General features: G+C 34.4%; 2 protein-coding genes across 2 annotated transcripts; both read right to left on the bottom strand.

The window, feature by feature from the left end:
• Window positions 1-996: 996 nt before the first annotated feature.
• LOC120260205 (dynamin-related protein 4C-like) lies at window positions 997-6,187 on the bottom strand. Its single transcript, XM_039267645.1, has 3 exons — window positions 6,032-6,187; window positions 5,880-5,937; window positions 997-2,987 (listed from the first exon to the last, which is right to left on the bottom strand). Exons 1-3 carry the CDS (start codon window positions 6,185-6,187, stop codon window positions 997-999), a joined length of 2,205 nt encoding a protein of 734 aa, XP_039123579.1.
• Window positions 5,810-9,946, bottom strand: LOC120261180 (myosin-binding protein 2-like). Its single transcript, XM_039268952.1, has 4 exons — window positions 8,701-9,946; window positions 8,418-8,597; window positions 6,930-8,318; window positions 5,810-6,282 (listed from the first exon to the last, which is right to left on the bottom strand). Exons 1-3 carry the CDS (start codon window positions 9,743-9,745, stop codon window positions 6,943-6,945), a joined length of 2,601 nt encoding a protein of 866 aa, XP_039124886.1. The 5' UTR covers window positions 9,746-9,946; the 3' UTR covers window positions 5,810-6,282; window positions 6,930-6,942.
• Between the last annotated feature and the right edge of the window lie 6,862 nt (window positions 9,947-16,808).

Raw genomic sequence — 16,808 nt, 5'->3', positions numbered from 1 at the left:
TGGAGGGTGTTGTGTAGGACGACTGTGTCTTTGTGCGTGTATTTTGTTTTGTTAATTCTCTCTTGCTGTTGTACCACATCTAGTGGTTGCTGTTTTTTATTTTCCCTTATTTTTTTCTTTCATTGTTTCAGTGAAGAAGAGGAGTAATATACATGCTAAGCACCAGTTAAAGCTTCTAGCTTTGTCCATGTCAGCATTGTCTGTTAATTGATTGATAGTTAAGTGAGTCTGTTAATTGGATTGGTTGGTGGTACGCCATGTCAGCATGGTAGTTGGTTACACGTCAGCTTTGTTAGTTGAGATAGTTTTCCAGAATTGTATAAGTTCTTTATTGCTTCAAATTGTGATGAAGTTCTTTTACAATTGAATGAAATTAGTTCTTCACTAAATCTCATTCTCTTTCTTTCTCTCTTTTCAGTCTTTGTCACACTCTTTCTCTGTTTTATCAAAAACCAAGTTTGAAGCTGCTTCAGCCCACTTCTTTCTTGAAGGTGGAGTACTCTGTTCTGCAGGAAGGAAAGCTTTTTTCTGTGAATAAATTCATCACTATCTTGCAGAATTCAATAATAAGCAAGTAAATTTAACATAATAAAGTAAACTAAACATAGATTCATGTTTTACAGGTCTATGCAGTATGAGGATCAAATGAAAGGGTTAACAGAGACATACATACTTGAGGCCTCATGAATGAGAATTTCTACATATATCTCTCTCCATTTTAGACAGCTTCTAAGTTGCTTCTGTTTTATGAGTTCTGATCCAAATTAAGGAATTTCAATGACTGAGAATCTGCTCAACTTTGTAGAAAAGATAATTAATTCAAGCTTGATGTAAAACAAATTTTGTTTCAAATAGTAGATGATTTCCATAATTGCTGACAAGTAGCATGCTCAAACATAGTTTTCATAACTTAAGAAACAGAGCAGGCAGACAAGATAGATTTCGAAAAAGTAAACAACTAAAATGACGGTCAGGAAATGAAAAACATTAATACAGCTAATCATCAAGAAGTGGAATGCGATCCATAATCCTGGCAACAACCTGCTTAGATTCCTTTAGCAATTCAATGCTTTTATGAAGCCTATCACGCTTCCCAGCAACTGACGGTGATTCCTCCAGCATCCTCTCCAGCCCACTATGCCCAGCAATCTCATCAACTATTTCGTTATCCAACTCAGTTTCCACCAGTTTCTGAATATTGTAGATAATGTGCAATGCCGGTCCATCAACCAATCTTAGTATGACACTCTTCCAGTATGCAATCATCCTCATTCTCAGATTGAAAGCTTTCTCGGCCATCTCTTTCTGTTGCTGCCGGAGATGATCTACTTTAACCTTACCGACCCTCCCAAGATCAAGTATGGAGGACTTTGAATGATCATGAAGCAAATCCAAGAAATGATCTTGTTTTTCCATCAATGAACACCAGATCACCATGTAGTCTGGATTGGAAGTATAAGCACCAACTCTTTCCATATCAATCAACCCTTGCACCACTTGGCATGACTGTTTCTTCATTTTCTCAATCAGGTTTTGAGCAGCCCTAGTCATGGACGACTGAAGCTGTGGATAATTATCAGAATGCCTTACAAGAACCTTAATTACCACGTCTTCAATATAATTCCATACCTTCTTTACAAATTCTGTAGGAAAGTGGGAAATTTCATCAATTTTTCTTTTCAGCAGTGTCTTGAATGTGGATTCAGGAAAGAAGTTAGGAAGACCGATCGCCTTTGCTTCTTCAAGAATTTTAATCTCCTCCATCAAGAACTCACCTTCACTGATCATAACTTGATTCACTGGGAGTTCCTTAGAGTACTGGGTCAGCATTTCCACAATCCTTGCAACTCCATGCATGTTAAATTCATCAGGATATTCATCATACTCCCTTTGTATAAGTATCTTCTTCAGTGTTTCCTTCATACAGCTCAAAACCTTCATGAAAGCCCGCATAGCATCAGCCACATTAGACAAATTGCTTGGCATGTTATCGAGCTCATGCACATTGAAACTGAGCTTATCATTGATCTTCTTCACAATGTCAGGCAAGCACTTGGATATACTGGCAGCCTGAATCTGCATCAACTTCTGGGCAAGCACCGGAATCCCAACAATAGACTTATCAATCTTTGACAACAAAGGATGAGTTTCAAACAACTTGGTCTCCTCCACTCGAGCTTCATCATAAGTCTCATCACCAACACGGTTCCTAACACACACATATCCAAGCCCAATCTTCACATCATCAGCCATAACCTTCTCATGCAGACCCACAGGAGCCATATCAACTTTGGTGACCACAGCCAGTGTTCTTTCACCATTCCGGTCAACCTGTCGAGACATCTGAATCGACTCACAAATGGTAAAATCAGCAGCAGCTGAAAGAACATTCAGTATGATGCTCTCCTTAGGTGAAATATACTCCTTGATAATGCCAGAGATCTGTTCATATATATTCTCCGGCTGGCCTTTCACTGGAACTCGAGTTATCCCAGGCAAGTCCACCATTGTGAGATCAGGAACATCTGTCTTCTTGACAACCAAAGTCAGTGGTGTGTTAGAGATAGCCTTACCACTTCCGGCAATCTCGTTAGTGGCCTTGCTAATGGCGGCTGTGATGCCGGACTCGGTTGTGTGGATGATCTTGTTTTGGTACTCAAGGTGCATTTGAGGGTTGACCGCAAACTTGTCACGTTTCAAGCGCATGATGAGAGGGACACGAGTGCAAATGCCTTGGCCTCTGGGCAGATTGATCCCTGCCAGAGACTCAAGAACGCTTGATTTGCCGCTGGATTGATCGCCGACAACGACGATGGTTGGGAGTTGTATGCCCTCTTGCATGACTTTGAGGTTCCGGAGCCTGTCAACAGCATCGAGCAGTGGACGTATCTGGGCATCGTATGATGATGCTAGTGCTGCACCTTTGGAGTTGGACTTGGACTTGGATCCTGGTTCTACTAATCTGACTTCTATTATGTTTTTTGGCCCTTTTGGATGAAGTCATCAATTGAACTTTTGCAGCTCAGTCTCAGATAGAAGAAGTCAACTGCTGTTGTTATGGTCTTGGTTGGAAGTATGATCTGTGTTCATAGATTTATATATATATATATATATATGTGGAGTTAGGAGAACTGGAAGGTCAGATTGGATGATGGTTGCTTGCTTTTGTGTGCATGCGCAAGCATCTGCATGGGAAGTTTAAAAGGTTGGGTGGGAGGGGGATACGCTTTGGGTAACGTTTTGTGGACGTGTTGATTGACCCCTCCCGCTTCCCAGTGATGTGGATCGAGTGCAATTGGGTTGGGCTTTCTTTTCCCTTGGAGTGGTTTTCAAAGTTTGCTCAAACGTTAGTAGTACATATAGCTGGAGGAGTATGTTTGATTGTTGCATAAAATTTTAAAAGTAATTTTATCCCTAAATAATAATAAAAAAACTATATTATGAGAAATTATACCATGAGATAAATATTTGATCCTACTAATCTTTAGAAAGAATCAAATTAAGAAGAGATATAAAACATCAACTTTTTCGTAAGAGATTGATGGTTTAAAGCATACGCATACATATATATAATCATAATTTATTCTCTAAATTAATTTTTGATTTATCATTTTTGTCAAACAAAAAAAATTGGATAACTATAATGTTTTCCCCATATTTAGAGTGAGATGCAAATATAAAATAAAATAAAATAAAAGTAATCATATAACATGGGTCTCTACCACAATAGGTAGATTGTAAGACATTTTAAGTTTCATGTGGAGAGTTGATTGTTCTAATTTTCGCCAAATGCATGATTACAGTGTAGTGGATGCAGTGTGTTGATTTGTCCTTATTATAAAAAAAAATTACAATGAGAAATAGAGTTTTCCCAAAAATTAAAAAATAAACAATAAATAAAAATAATAAAATGTGTGGAAGGGATAGGATCTCACGTAAATGTAATTTGGATTATTTCATGGCTTGACAGATTGTGTGCATGTGTGTAGCATCTTGAATCAGCCCAGTGTTATATACTTATATTCTAATCTATTTTAGATGGAATTGATCCTACTAGGATTCATGATTTATTACTTCATATTTTAATGAAGGAGGTATGACTTTCCTCCATGTCTCTCAATTTAAATAAACTAGACCCCTAAAGGAAATCATGTTCTACTCTTAGTATTTAATTACAATTAAAGTGATACTACTCATAATCAATGCATTCATCAACTCCCCAATTCACCTATTCTTAATTAGATGCCCTTACTTTTTCATTTACTTTCTTCATTATAATCATAGCACAAGCAAAAAAGAATTAATCCACCAGCTTTTATGCGATCGATAACAAGTCCCAAGACTAATTTAATCTAATTAATTAATTAAATTAAGCTCTAAATAATCACCTCAATACTCCAGTTAACCCCTCACAATCAAAGCATTCCCTTGCTCTTGCTCCCTTTTGAAGAATAGAATAAGCTCCAAAAAGAAAAGCTACCTTTGAATCGTGTGCAGAATCATATCTGTGCTCATCCATGTCATTCATTAATCTAATGAATACCCTTAATAAGTTTTGTTAGTCTAGTACCTACCACCATAAATAAGTCATGCCTTTTGTGGGACCTTTAAGAACCCTAAATTAAGAAACCTAAATAGTAATGTTTAATTGCCCTTGCCACTAAAGTTGGGACAGTTAAAGTCTCATTCATGCCTTCTGAATTGCTGGATTATTCCCATTCTGCTTTGCCAGGTTGGCTGGCCTTGGAGTATCCAGCCTCAAGATTCAATTATTGAGATTTGAGTTACATATATATATATATATTAGAGGGAGAAAATAATGTTAATATAGTTTCCAACATCCTTCATAAATAGTTAGGGTATAAACTGTTTTAATTTTGAATAAGGAATGGTTGTGACAAGATTACATGAGGCATTTCTGATTCCTTTTGTCTTAAGTTTGTTTTACATCCCCTGAGGAACTAACTAGAAGGCAAAGATACAATATTGGATGCCAAGCAGTGCTTCATCAGCGGATCTTGGTTTCTAGTGGGTCTGCCACGTCATCATCCCCCACTACTTTGGATGCAGTTGAGAAATATGTGCATGATCTGCTACCTACATCTATGACATGATGTTTATTCATCATGGTTGTTGTGTCAGAACTCTATTTATTTAACAGGCTGGGTAATTTTTAATTAATAATAAATGGATTAATATTTGTTTCGATCTTTGATGAAATGATTTGTGTGATATGAACTTTTTTTTTTTTAAAAAAAATAAATAAATAAATAAATAGACCGATTGAGTTGGCTTCCCTGAAAAGTCCTCAACCACAATTGTTAAATTTAGAAACGCGCGCACCTACAACATCCTTTAAAATGTTGCAAAAATGGCCCCATGTTACAGTTAAAAACCAAGCAAAGAATTTATAATGATGGAACAACCAGCTGCACTCTTGATGAGTATGCTGACTTCAACTACATAATACTTTGGTTATAAAACTTGAGTTCAAAGCAACCAATTTCTGTGGACCTTTGTAGGTGTCAGCATTGAAAGATGGCAGCAGATCTTATTGGATAATAATAAAGTGTTAATAAGAGACTAAACTAATACTCATCTTTCAAGTTTCTGCATGAAAGCAAAGCACAACTAGCCAAAAAGACTACACTTAAAGATACAGATATTGGGAGCAATCAACAATCAAACACTCAACAGACACAAACTATATTCATTTATATTCAAAAAACAATATGGCAAAGACCACCACACAACTTACAATGACTACTTTCCTTTCCATCCTTGAAAAAGAAAAAGAAAAGAAAAAAAAACAAATTGAAGAAATAAAGGAAAGAACAACCAAAAAAAATAAAATAAAGAGGAGCTGAAACTCCACTCACCCTGCTTTTCCTTTTGGGACTGCGGTATTCCTGGAGCTGGCAATGGAATGTGCATGGTCTGTCCACAGCTTTGCAAGACATGATTAACACCATACATTCATGGAGTGGCTGGCCTACCACCAAACCCTACAATAAAGGGTCATGGATCCCACCATGAAAGGAAAAGGAAGGAAAGGAAGGTAAAGCCCACAAAAACCTTGGGCTTTGGCATGCAGACCCCATTCCTGGTCTGCTGGCACACAACAAGCTAAAGCAACCAACAAATACATAGAACCAGGAAGATCCTCCCCCCTGGCTTTACCAAACATTCACTAACATGGATCTTTTCTACTAGGCTTGGCATCATCTCTCTGGATTGTGTTCTGATTCTCACCATCAACCACCCTGGTTAAGAAACCTCAACCTGTCCGAGAAAAGCAGCAGCACATTCAGAACATTCCTCAGTTGGAAACTAGGTGATTCACATCAAACAAATGCATGGCTACAACAAATGGTTGTCTGCTTCTATGGCGGTTTAATCTCTTTTGCCCACTAGGCAGGGTGCCATGAGGTCAATTTAGCTATTATACACATGCAAGGATAATTCTCCTCACAAAAGATACAAACAAAATTTTGAATCTTAATGCCATGTTGTACATTTGAAACTTAAATGGGCAAAAAGTCCTTGGGGTTAACTTAGAAATTTAATAGGCAGTCAATTGTGTAGTAGTGATTTGGAAAAAAGAGCACCAAACACCCTAGGATTGTAACAAAAAGCCAAATATAGTGAAAAACATGTGGAATTTAGTATATAGCATTGCTTAAAATAAATAAATAAATAAATAATCTAAGATCTAATTTAGTCAATAATAAGCTTACATATTATTATCAATACTCTTGTTTGTATTCTATATCTTGTCCTCAAATTCATGAACCATGTATCTGGTCCAATATAAGAGAAAAATCAATGTATCAATGCTCATTGGAAAATGAAAGGTAGAATATGATTCTTCCTGGCAGAAGCTATTTTAACAAGGGCAATATTTGGTTAATTAAAAAGGCATTAATTACCTCCGAATGCCAGCTAGGCAGATAGTGAAGCAAGGGTGTCACCAGCATTCCTTACTCGAAGTTCCACAGACCTCAGATCACGAAGATGTTGCAAAATTTCTTGAAGAAGATCCATGCCCTTATCTCCTTTTTTTAATGATCTTATACAGTGCTTGAGAAATTCTCTATCAGCCTCAAGAGCTTGCAGTCTTTCATAAACATTGTCAACCTCCTCTGCAATAGCAAGCTTCTTCCGGTCCACTGAGAACTTTGAAAGAGATTCAGGCAAAGCATCTGTTACCCCTTCCTTTGAACATGTCTCATCTTCATTTTCCATATCAATGGCATCAAAGAGAGGGAGAAGCCTCTTTCCCTTGACACCAATGCTTCTACACTTGCAATGAAGCTTATCATCTGTATCCAGGTCATTTAGGAAACCGTTTACATGGCCGTTTTGATCATCACATGGAGATGGGTGATGGCCATTCAAACCATGTCCATTTTCTTCAGATAAATGCTTGATTGCTTCTCCATTATTAAAGACAGCCTCATCATCCAAAGTAAAAAGCTTTTCTTCCAATGCCTTAAGTTGCTCTAATATAGACATTCGCTCCTCCTCAAATTCAGCCAAGGATTCATCAAGTGTAATCAGATGTTTGGTAGTATCCTGATCTGTTTCAGAACTCAAAACAGCATTTAGAGGTGTGTTTTGATTACTCTCATGAAGGCGGTAGGAACACTCATCACCTTCATTAGATCCCAAAGATACATCATCACTTTCCTCTGCACTCAATGAAGCAGAAGAGGTTCCGCTCCTTGTATTGGAATTATTTCTCCTCTCTCTGGCTTCCAAGAGAAGAACCTTCTTTCGATAAACTTCCAGCTCCTTCTCTAACTCTAGTTTCTCCTTCTCCCTCTTCATCATGAGCTCATTCAGTAGCTGCAATGCTTCTTGATCATACTCGGACTGCTCTTCCATCATCCTCTGGTATTGTAATGCTTCCATCTGCATTGCAGCCTTCTCCTCCTGAAGCCTAGTTATCATGGCCATGGTTTGATTGGCAGCAATTGCAGAAGCACTCCTCTCTTCTTCTAGCTCAGTGTACAAGGCACTCAGTGCCTTCCTTTCAGATTTAAGTGCTGATTTAAGTTGTTCTATGGTCAGAGGCTCACTGCCTTCAATTTCACTAGCAACACTTCCATCGATTGACTCAGTTCCAGATTCTCTCCTCTCGAACAAAAACCTTTTGTGCAATGCATGGATACCTTCAATGTAGGTTGGTGTCTCAGGTGCTCTCTCCTCATCAACTTCATTATTGAGTTCAGGACAAATACTTAGGCGGTCAACATCTCGTGCATTAGCTTCCACCAGTTCACTGGCCTCCACTTGCTCAACCTCAATTACAGCTCCTGTCACAATTATATATGAGACCAGAGGAATGGGCATAATGTAACGGAGGAGTATTCAATATTCTGTTGATCAATTATGACAAGTGAAAGAACAAGTACCTTGGCGTTTATCAGCCACTTCAATGAGAACTTCTGAGCTTTGGTTCTCTATTTCCACTGAAAGATGAGCCTGTCCATCAATGTGAACCTGATCAATCTGCTCCTGGTCACAGATTTCACTCCCAATTGATATTTCACAAGTAGCCTCAACATCCATTGTTTTATCATCTTCTTCAAATGCTGCAGAAATCAGTAAAGCTCAAAAGTTAAATAACACTAATAAACAAACCTAGAATTCTCAACAGATAAGGAAAAGAAAAAAAAAGAAAAAAAAAAAAAGTACCTTGTGCTTCACCAAGATCCTCTGAAGCTGCAATTGATCCTACTTCAATGTCCTGCATTTCCCCAAACTCCTTAGCCAAATCAAAAGGCTCATTCCCAACACCAACAACCTCGGTGATCCTTGGAACATCATTCTGATGCTGAGATAAACATCCCTCATCTACCACCTCAGCAGGAGGCACAGATGAACACTCTTTGATAACTTCAACCAGTTCAGGGACAGCAGCAGTCTCTGCATCCAAAACACTAGGAACAACATCAACAGCCGAATGACAAACAACGAACTGATATTCAGATGGCCAGTAATCAGCATCAGTCTTATCAAACGTCGTGGAATCGATCAACTCCACGGGAACCACCCGTTCATCCTCAACAAAACCATCGTCCATTCCAACAGTAAGCATTTCCAAAGACGAATCCTTTATCCTCACAAAAGAAGAGATCTCCTCATCCTTCTTCTCCTCCTCATCCATCTCACGATCCATCTCCTCACAATCACCATCGTCAACAAGGTGCTCGATCAAGTCCTCCTTCTCGGTGCACTCCACCGCAGCCGGCCAAGAAGGCTTGAGAAACAAGTAAGGCGAGTAGAACCCACTCTCAAGGCTCACATCGCAGCAAGAGCACCTCAGATCCTTCTCCCCATCCTCACTCCTCTTCATCCAAGAAAGCAACGCCACCGCACGATCAGCCCCAGACGGCGACCCTCTCGCCGCAGCGCAATCCTCGCACATCTCGCTAGCCTCAGCGAGCTTCCGATGGGTAGAACAAAACCCCAAACCAGAAATCTCGGCCGCGTGATCATCACAGAGAAGACGGCGATAAGACAGCTTCCCCGCCGGCTCGAACACATGGTCTACTCTTGAGCAAAAGATGCAAGGCGGCTTAAGGCCGAAGTATGCGGCGAACTTGGCGATGAGGAAGGAGAAGAAAGCGTTGATAAGGAGGAGACCGATGAGGGTCCATTCCAGCAAAGTATATACAAGTATACATATCATTTTGTTGCCCTTCTTGTGCAGCATAGTGGCAAACTTGTTGGCCGCCATGAAAACCACAAGAGAAGAAGAAGAAGAGAGTGGTGAAGGTTGGAAGAAGGAGGAGAAGGAGAAAGGTAGGAAAGACAGTGATGGAGAAGAAGAAGAAGAAGAAGAAGAAGAAGAAGAAAGAATATGATGGTGGCTTAACTTGGTAGGATGTTTCAAAAGCAAAAATTGAAATATGGAATAATAATGGGTTGGGATTAATTAAGAGAGTAATTAAGTTGAGTTTAATGCTCATATAATCCTGTTCATCTCTCTCTCTCTCCCTTTGTATTCTCATTTTTAATAATAAATTAATTAATGGGAATTTTAAAAAAAAAATATTGAAAATTGAAGGAGGAGGTCTATTTTTATATATTTTTTAATTTTTTAATTTTTACTTTTTTTTTTTTTAATTAAGTTTTGTGAATCATATGGATTTGGTGGACAAGGACTTTGGTAATTGGCTCTGGGATTAAATAATTTAATTTGGTGGAGAACAGAATTATTTTATTTATTTTTAATTGAATTTTTTGTTTCTTCATTAGAATATCAAAATAAGTCTTGGGTACACTGGGTGCACTTAACTATAATGTGATAATAAAAAATGCATTAATATTATTTATTTTAAATTTTATTGTGGTTACTGGTTAGGGTAATATATTTATTTTTATTAATTATAACTTCCAAGATTTACTATTTATTTTTATATATTCATACAAATGATGTTGGTAATACAGTTCTTATTACTTTGTCTTTGGTCGATCTTAACTGTAAAATGAAAAAGCTGTTGATTGGCCCATACCAATTGTTGATTGGCCCATGCCAATTATGTTCTTCATCAACATGGAAGGGCAAGGATGTCATTTCTCCTTCTTTGTCATGACTTGGTGGTAGGTGAAGAGAGTTAGTGGGGGAATATTTTATTATTTGGGGGTAGGTGCCACCTACCCCATCATTGTGAGCCCTTGGATCAAAATGATCCTAGCCCTTGGTTTGTAAGACACACAAGTGAGAGTGAGGAAGTTAGAGAGAGAGAAGAAGGGTGAGAAGTGTGAGAAAATAGTTTGAGAGTTAGTCTATTCTCCTAGTATAAGAGAGGATACTGGTTTTCTCCTTATTATTAGAGAGAGTTTGTAGCTTCTGAAATTTTCCCACTTAGTGAATTTCTTCTATCCTTACCCGTGGTTTTTTACCCTAATTATTTAGGGGTTTTCCACGTAATATCTTTGTGTCCTTTATTTTTCAGCATTATTCTTATTTATTTTGCTGCGGTACTGCTATATCCAGTCCTACATTTCACAACAAAAGCTACTAGGTTGACGTGCAAAACTGACAAACTATTAGCTTTTACTTTTTTAAAAAATATATATTTAAAAGGAAGGATATTGTTTTCAAAATTCAAGTCTAACTTCAGTTTAATTGGATTTTTAACTATGTTGATTAATATATTTTAAGTGATGGATTATATTTTTAATTAAATAAAAAATTATTTAGGGTGATATAAGACCCAAAAAAAAAATCAATTGGGGTGAAAAAAAACTTTAATAAATAAAAAAAAAATCTATCATTTCCAAAGGTGGGTAGGGTTGGAGATGCTGGCATTATTGAAAAACAAAGGGACAAAATAAAGAGTGGGCAGACATAGTAAATTTACCAAAATGGTGAATATACATTAAAAGAATGAAATAATAATTATAGAGTGTGAATTTGGGATGGACAGCAACACGTTAAATGTAAGTGCATGAATTTGGAAGTTACATATTAACTCCTTCAATTCAATGTGTGATTCATTTGAAGACAGTGATAACATCCAAGAAAATTCATTCTTATGGTATGTTTTGTTTTGTTTTATTTTATTTTATTTTAAGAAAAGAAAGGAAAAAATCATGGAGGTTTCTACAACACAAGTTCTTCTCTTTGATGCTTTAGTGAAAATAAATAAACAATAAATAAATAAATAAATTGTAAAAAGGTTACTTCAGTGTTATGATGATACGGGAACATCCAATACATTTATGTTTTTTTTTAATAAAATAGAGTAATCATAATTTTATTAAATAAAAAATAATTATAATTAAATAAAAATAAATATGTTAAGCTAACAAGACTGGGACACAACCCATTGATGATGAAAAAAGCTCAATACAGAATAATATACTAACAGAAAATAACAATGACACTAAAAAAACAATCATTAAAAAAATTTATTTATCTTAAGAGTCACAAAAATGAATTAAAGGGTGAACGAATTTTAGTTAAGTCGTGACTTTACTAGAATCAATGATATATATTATTTTTACCATTATATATCTATATAAATAAATGAGTTTCATCAAATTTAAAAAAAAAATTAAGTTGATAGAAATATTACCACTATAAATAAAATGATGTCACAATATCTGGTGTATTTATATGATAAAAAAATAATTGAATTAATAAAATCTTAAATTGATTCATTCACTACCCAAAATTTTGTTTTGGAGTGTTGAGACTCTCATTAAATAATTGGATTTGATCTCAATCATGGCACTATTTAAAATAATTTGACGAAATATGGATAAATTATATGTCATGGTCATGCACATGAGCGGAATATATACTTTAACACACATCTATACTCTCACTTTGCATGCACTAGATTTTGAACCTATCACTTAGAGACGACACCTTATGTAGAGGTTTTGGTATCAATAGATTAAGAGTTACTTAGTGAAAAGGGATTATATCATTAAATATAATAAAAAATTATTTTAATTTTGTAAATTTATTACAAGTATTTGTATTTCAATTCCTTTTATATAAATTAAAGGCATTCCCATACATATCTATGCAACTATAAAAACGAATAACATTATCAATCTTATTCTTACTGAAACCTAATTAAGATTCATGGAGGTATATATTTTCATCAAAGCCTTCTTTTTTTTTGTTAATCTTTTATTTTTAGATAATAATACGTCAAAGCTTGGTAATGAGGAAACTAATAATTTGTTAACCATATATCCTATGGACATATGAACTAAAAGACCATTTTGAATCAAGTTGGATGATCAAAAAGACCAAGTCCATTCTAGATCAATTTGGGTCTGATCCACTATATTTGACTACCTCTAGCACCTTCTATAGTTGACAAAGAGAAAAAAAAATTAAGTTTATACTTAATATCATAATATTATAATCAAAATCAAACAGCTGATTCTATGGTTTTGATAACATGTTTTCAAATCAAAATCCAAATGGTCAAACTTGGTGATCTAATTGGAAAAATATCCAAACCTTCATAGTATTCACTATATATTAATTTATATACAAAAGTGAAAGTTTTAGGATTCAATAATGCAAATTATTCTTCAAAATCATATACCAACTCTTAGGGGCCGTTTGGTTCGCGGTAATGTAGAAAGATTACCACGTGTTACATGGTAATCTGAAAATATTACCATGTTTGGCATTACACAAGTGGTAATCTAGATAGTAATATCACATTACCAACTTATAAATATTACCAAGAAAATGGTAATCCCATTACCACCAAATTTGGTGTCTATCTTAGATTACCGTGGTAATCTTATAACTTTGTATATTTTAACAAATAGATTACCATGACAACCAAACACGGTAATGAATTATTCCCGGTAATAAGAGTTTCCAACCAAACATGGTTATATTAAATTACCACAATATTCCCAACCATATAACATTCCCACTCATATTACCATGGTAATCTCGTTACGTGGTAATATGTCATTACCACGAACCAAACGGCCCCTTAGGATTCCATTGTCATTGATTGCTATAATTTCTTCACCAAAAAAAATTGAAAAAAATGAATAGGATAGAGATATTAAGAGAAAATTGATTAAAGTTGAGTTCTTGGTCCCAACTACTTTGGATGGTGGGCAAAGATACAAAGACATTGGGCAAGACAGTCTTTGTTAATTTACTTTAAAAAAATTAATTATGTGATGCAAATTAATTGAATGGAGGGTCAAGCATTGCAAATTAAAGAGGAATAGAGGAGACAAAAACAAAGTTCTGAAATGACTCATGTTGTTGTCATGTATTTCATTTCAATGTTGAAAGTTCCTTATTTTTTGTATTAATTGTTTTTTTTCCTTTGATTTTGGGAATTCTCTACATATGAATTTGTATAATTTTTGTTATTCATGTAATTAGTGGCAATAAATTGAATTAACAATAACTAATCAACGACCATGTTTAGCCAATTGTTTGTCTTAATCATGCTTTGGTGATATGTCACTGGTTTTGAAATTTTTGAGTAAAGTTTGATGGTGAATTTAGTTGTGTGTTTTTCAAAGGATGAAACTAATTAGTTAATTATCATATATATATATATATATATATATAAAGAAGAAAAAAAACAGAAAACTTTTGTTACTTACTCTTTGAATTCCAAAATTGTAAGCATAAGTTAATCTAGATAATAACCCTTTAATGAGTAATTTTTTTCTATTTTTACTTTAGATGTCATTATTAGTGCTTCAGAGGGTGATCTTGTTTGGTGTCCCCAAAATGTAGAAGAATGGTCTTTTTACACGAATTTTATCTTTTGAAAACTCTACCGATTCAATTGATTTTTGTAATTCATTTTAATACTGTTTTTGACTAATAGGTGACAAGCGTCCTGTATTTAAGGGATTGTTAAAAGGACAAATAAGTATAGAGATACATCAGTTATGATGATTTACAAATTTTATAGAAAAATTCCCTTGCCTTACCGTCATGAAGTGGTGAAATCACTTTTGGCTAACAGAGAACCCACACCCAAGCCCGTGAATAGTATAAAAACAGTACTAGATATATGTGTACAGTGCATGAACACAGTACAAAAAGAATATTGTCGTGAGAAAATTTTGATTTCTTGCACACTTTGTATTATACCATTGGGTTATTCAATAGTTGACCTTTTTAATACTGTCATATAGGGATATCTAATTGTTGATGGTGGTTTTATTTTAGTTTTCCTACTTTTATTTTTGTTTTTTTATTTTTTATTTTGCGTTTTTGTTTTGTATCCTCTTTTCATTTTTAACAAAATTGTGATTTGTTCATTCTATGATTTAAAAAAACTACAAGCAAAAAGTTCAAGATTGAGATTTGATAAATAGTCCTTCTTATATTAATTAGTACTTTTACAAATTTATATTTATACACAGACATGAAATCAAGGGAAATATAATAATTTAGTATAATGACAAAGACTTCGACACATAGGATGACAATATAAATAATAAATAGGACAAATGAACCTTATGAACGGACCAACCATCAACATGAGGCACATAATAGTGACATATCATCAACATGCCTAAGTAATTCTAATAAAGCTTCATGGGATTTTAACGGTTCATAAATATCCGTATAATGTTATTATAATCACCATTAAAACTAGCCGTTGTCATATATATCATGATGTCATTAACATAAACCCCAAGTAATAAAAGCATTTATATATAATGCTCATATGCTTAGTGTAATTATAACCGTTTCAAATTAAAAAAAGTAAATAAATCTTTAATTATACAGTGAAAACAATAATTACAAATTAAAAAAGTCCAACAAAAATTAAAGGATTAACAAACCGTGAATATAAAAGAGACATACACTTGCTTAATATTCACATATAACAACAAAATTCAAAATATATAAATTATTAGGAATAGAGAAAATTAACAGTGATACTAATGTCACAGAGAGGTACTCACCCCATATATATATATATATATATTGATAAAAAGTGGATAAACCACTAATTTATTCCAAAAAGAAAAATGCCGAAAACAACAACAGACGACTAAGACAAACAAATAAAAAAAAAGAACAGATGAGAGATAAAAGAGGAGGATGCAACACCAACGGTGCTCACTCCATATTAGAATATAACTATATAAAACAACATTATAGTATCATATATTAATATAAAAAAATAATATCTGAACATATATATTAAGGCTTACACATTCATATTATAATATATCACCATACTTAGTTTTTTTTTTTTGTCTTATAAGCAAACCAACTATACAATCACACGTTGAAATTAAGGCTTACACATTCATATTTTTCTTAGGATCCATGCAAGTAGCTAATTCTTCCAAAGAGGTTCCAAAGCATATGAAAGATAACATAAATATTTCATAATGGAGGTTCTCTAGACTCTGAAATTAATTTCCACATTGGCGTGTTTCAAATAATTTAGATCAACTTTTTAGGAGGAGGTGGCCCCCTAAGTTGGTGATCTTTCATGTTTCACAAGAAACCTTATGTCTAATCTTATCATATATATATATATGTTCATAAGGAATTCAACTTTCAAAATGTGAAAGCCTATTTCATATATATAATTCATAGGATTATATTATGCTTGTCAATTAAGGATAGCAAGTCAAAGTTTAAAGGGGAAATATATATATATAGTTGGATGTCAAAGTAATGAGTTCTTGTTTTTCAAGATATATATTTAGGTCGGTGTGAATTTCAAATTAAGTGGAGAAAAGCTTGTAATATCAAGTCTGCCATCGTCGTGTGGTTAACTTTTATTAATTTATTTAAAGATGTTTTTCATGTTCTTGAATTGAAAGGCAATCTAAATGCACTGTTACTTGATTGCTGTTGTCATAGTTTGAGTTTGTAACAAGAAAGGTTGAGAAAGAGAATGAGAAATATTTGATAAGCCTTTGAATATTGAAACTCTAATTATTTGTCAAATAGACGAATATGAATAAACTATATTTATTAAAATACAAAATCAGGAAAAGAGAAGAACATGAATATAAATATATATATCTATATATATATAAACACAGGTGATAGAATAAATCCACTATAGTAGTAGAAAAACCACAACAACAATATATATAGACAGAACTGATTATCCTGATGAGAATGAAAAGGCTCCTATCAGGATGAGGTGGATCCGGTAAATTCACCAAACTAGTTAGAACTCCTCATGGATGTTGCCATGTCATCCCATGCCAATATTTTATACATGATATCATTTGAGTGGGATATTACCAATAAAATTTAAAATATCAATGAAAATAAATATTGCATTGCTCAAAGTAAA

Source organism: Dioscorea cayenensis, chromosome 5, assembly GCF_009730915.1.
Source record: "Dioscorea cayenensis subsp. rotundata cultivar TDr96_F1 chromosome 5, TDr96_F1_v2_PseudoChromosome.rev07_lg8_w22 25.fasta, whole genome shotgun sequence".
Taxonomy (NCBI): Eukaryota; Viridiplantae; Streptophyta; class Magnoliopsida; order Dioscoreales; family Dioscoreaceae; genus Dioscorea; species Dioscorea cayenensis.
Note: the sequence above shows the minus strand (reverse complement) of the source record. Positions and strands in the feature narration are given on the sequence as shown.

What these genes read in the sequence shown, in the direction of transcription:
- LOC120260205 (XM_039267645.1), bottom strand. Translation starts at nt 6,187, where the DNA reads ATGTTTGGTAAAGCCAGGGGGGAGGATCTTCCTGGTTCTATGTATTTG. An exon ending in TCCTTCCTTTTCCTTTCATG is followed by an intron (nt 5,938 to 6,031) that starts GTGGGATCCATG and finishes AGCTGTGGACAG; the next exon opens with ACCATGCACATTCCATTGCC. An exon ending in GTCCCAAAAGGAAAAGCAGG is followed by an intron (nt 2,988 to 5,879) that starts GTGAGTGGAGTT and finishes TTCATCCAAAAG; the next exon opens with GGCCAAAAAACATAATAGAA.
- LOC120261180 (XM_039268952.1), bottom strand. Translation starts at nt 9,745, where the DNA reads ATGGCGGCCAACAAGTTTGCCACTATGCTGCACAAGAAGGGCAACAAA. An exon ending in GGATCTTGGTGAAGCACAAG is followed by an intron (nt 8,598 to 8,700) that starts GTACTTTTTTTT and finishes TGATTTCTGCAG; the next exon opens with CATTTGAAGAAGATGATAAA. An exon ending in AGTGGCTGATAAACGCCAAG is followed by an intron (nt 8,319 to 8,417) that starts GTACTTGTTCTT and finishes TAATTGTGACAG; the next exon opens with GAGCTGTAATTGAGGTTGAG.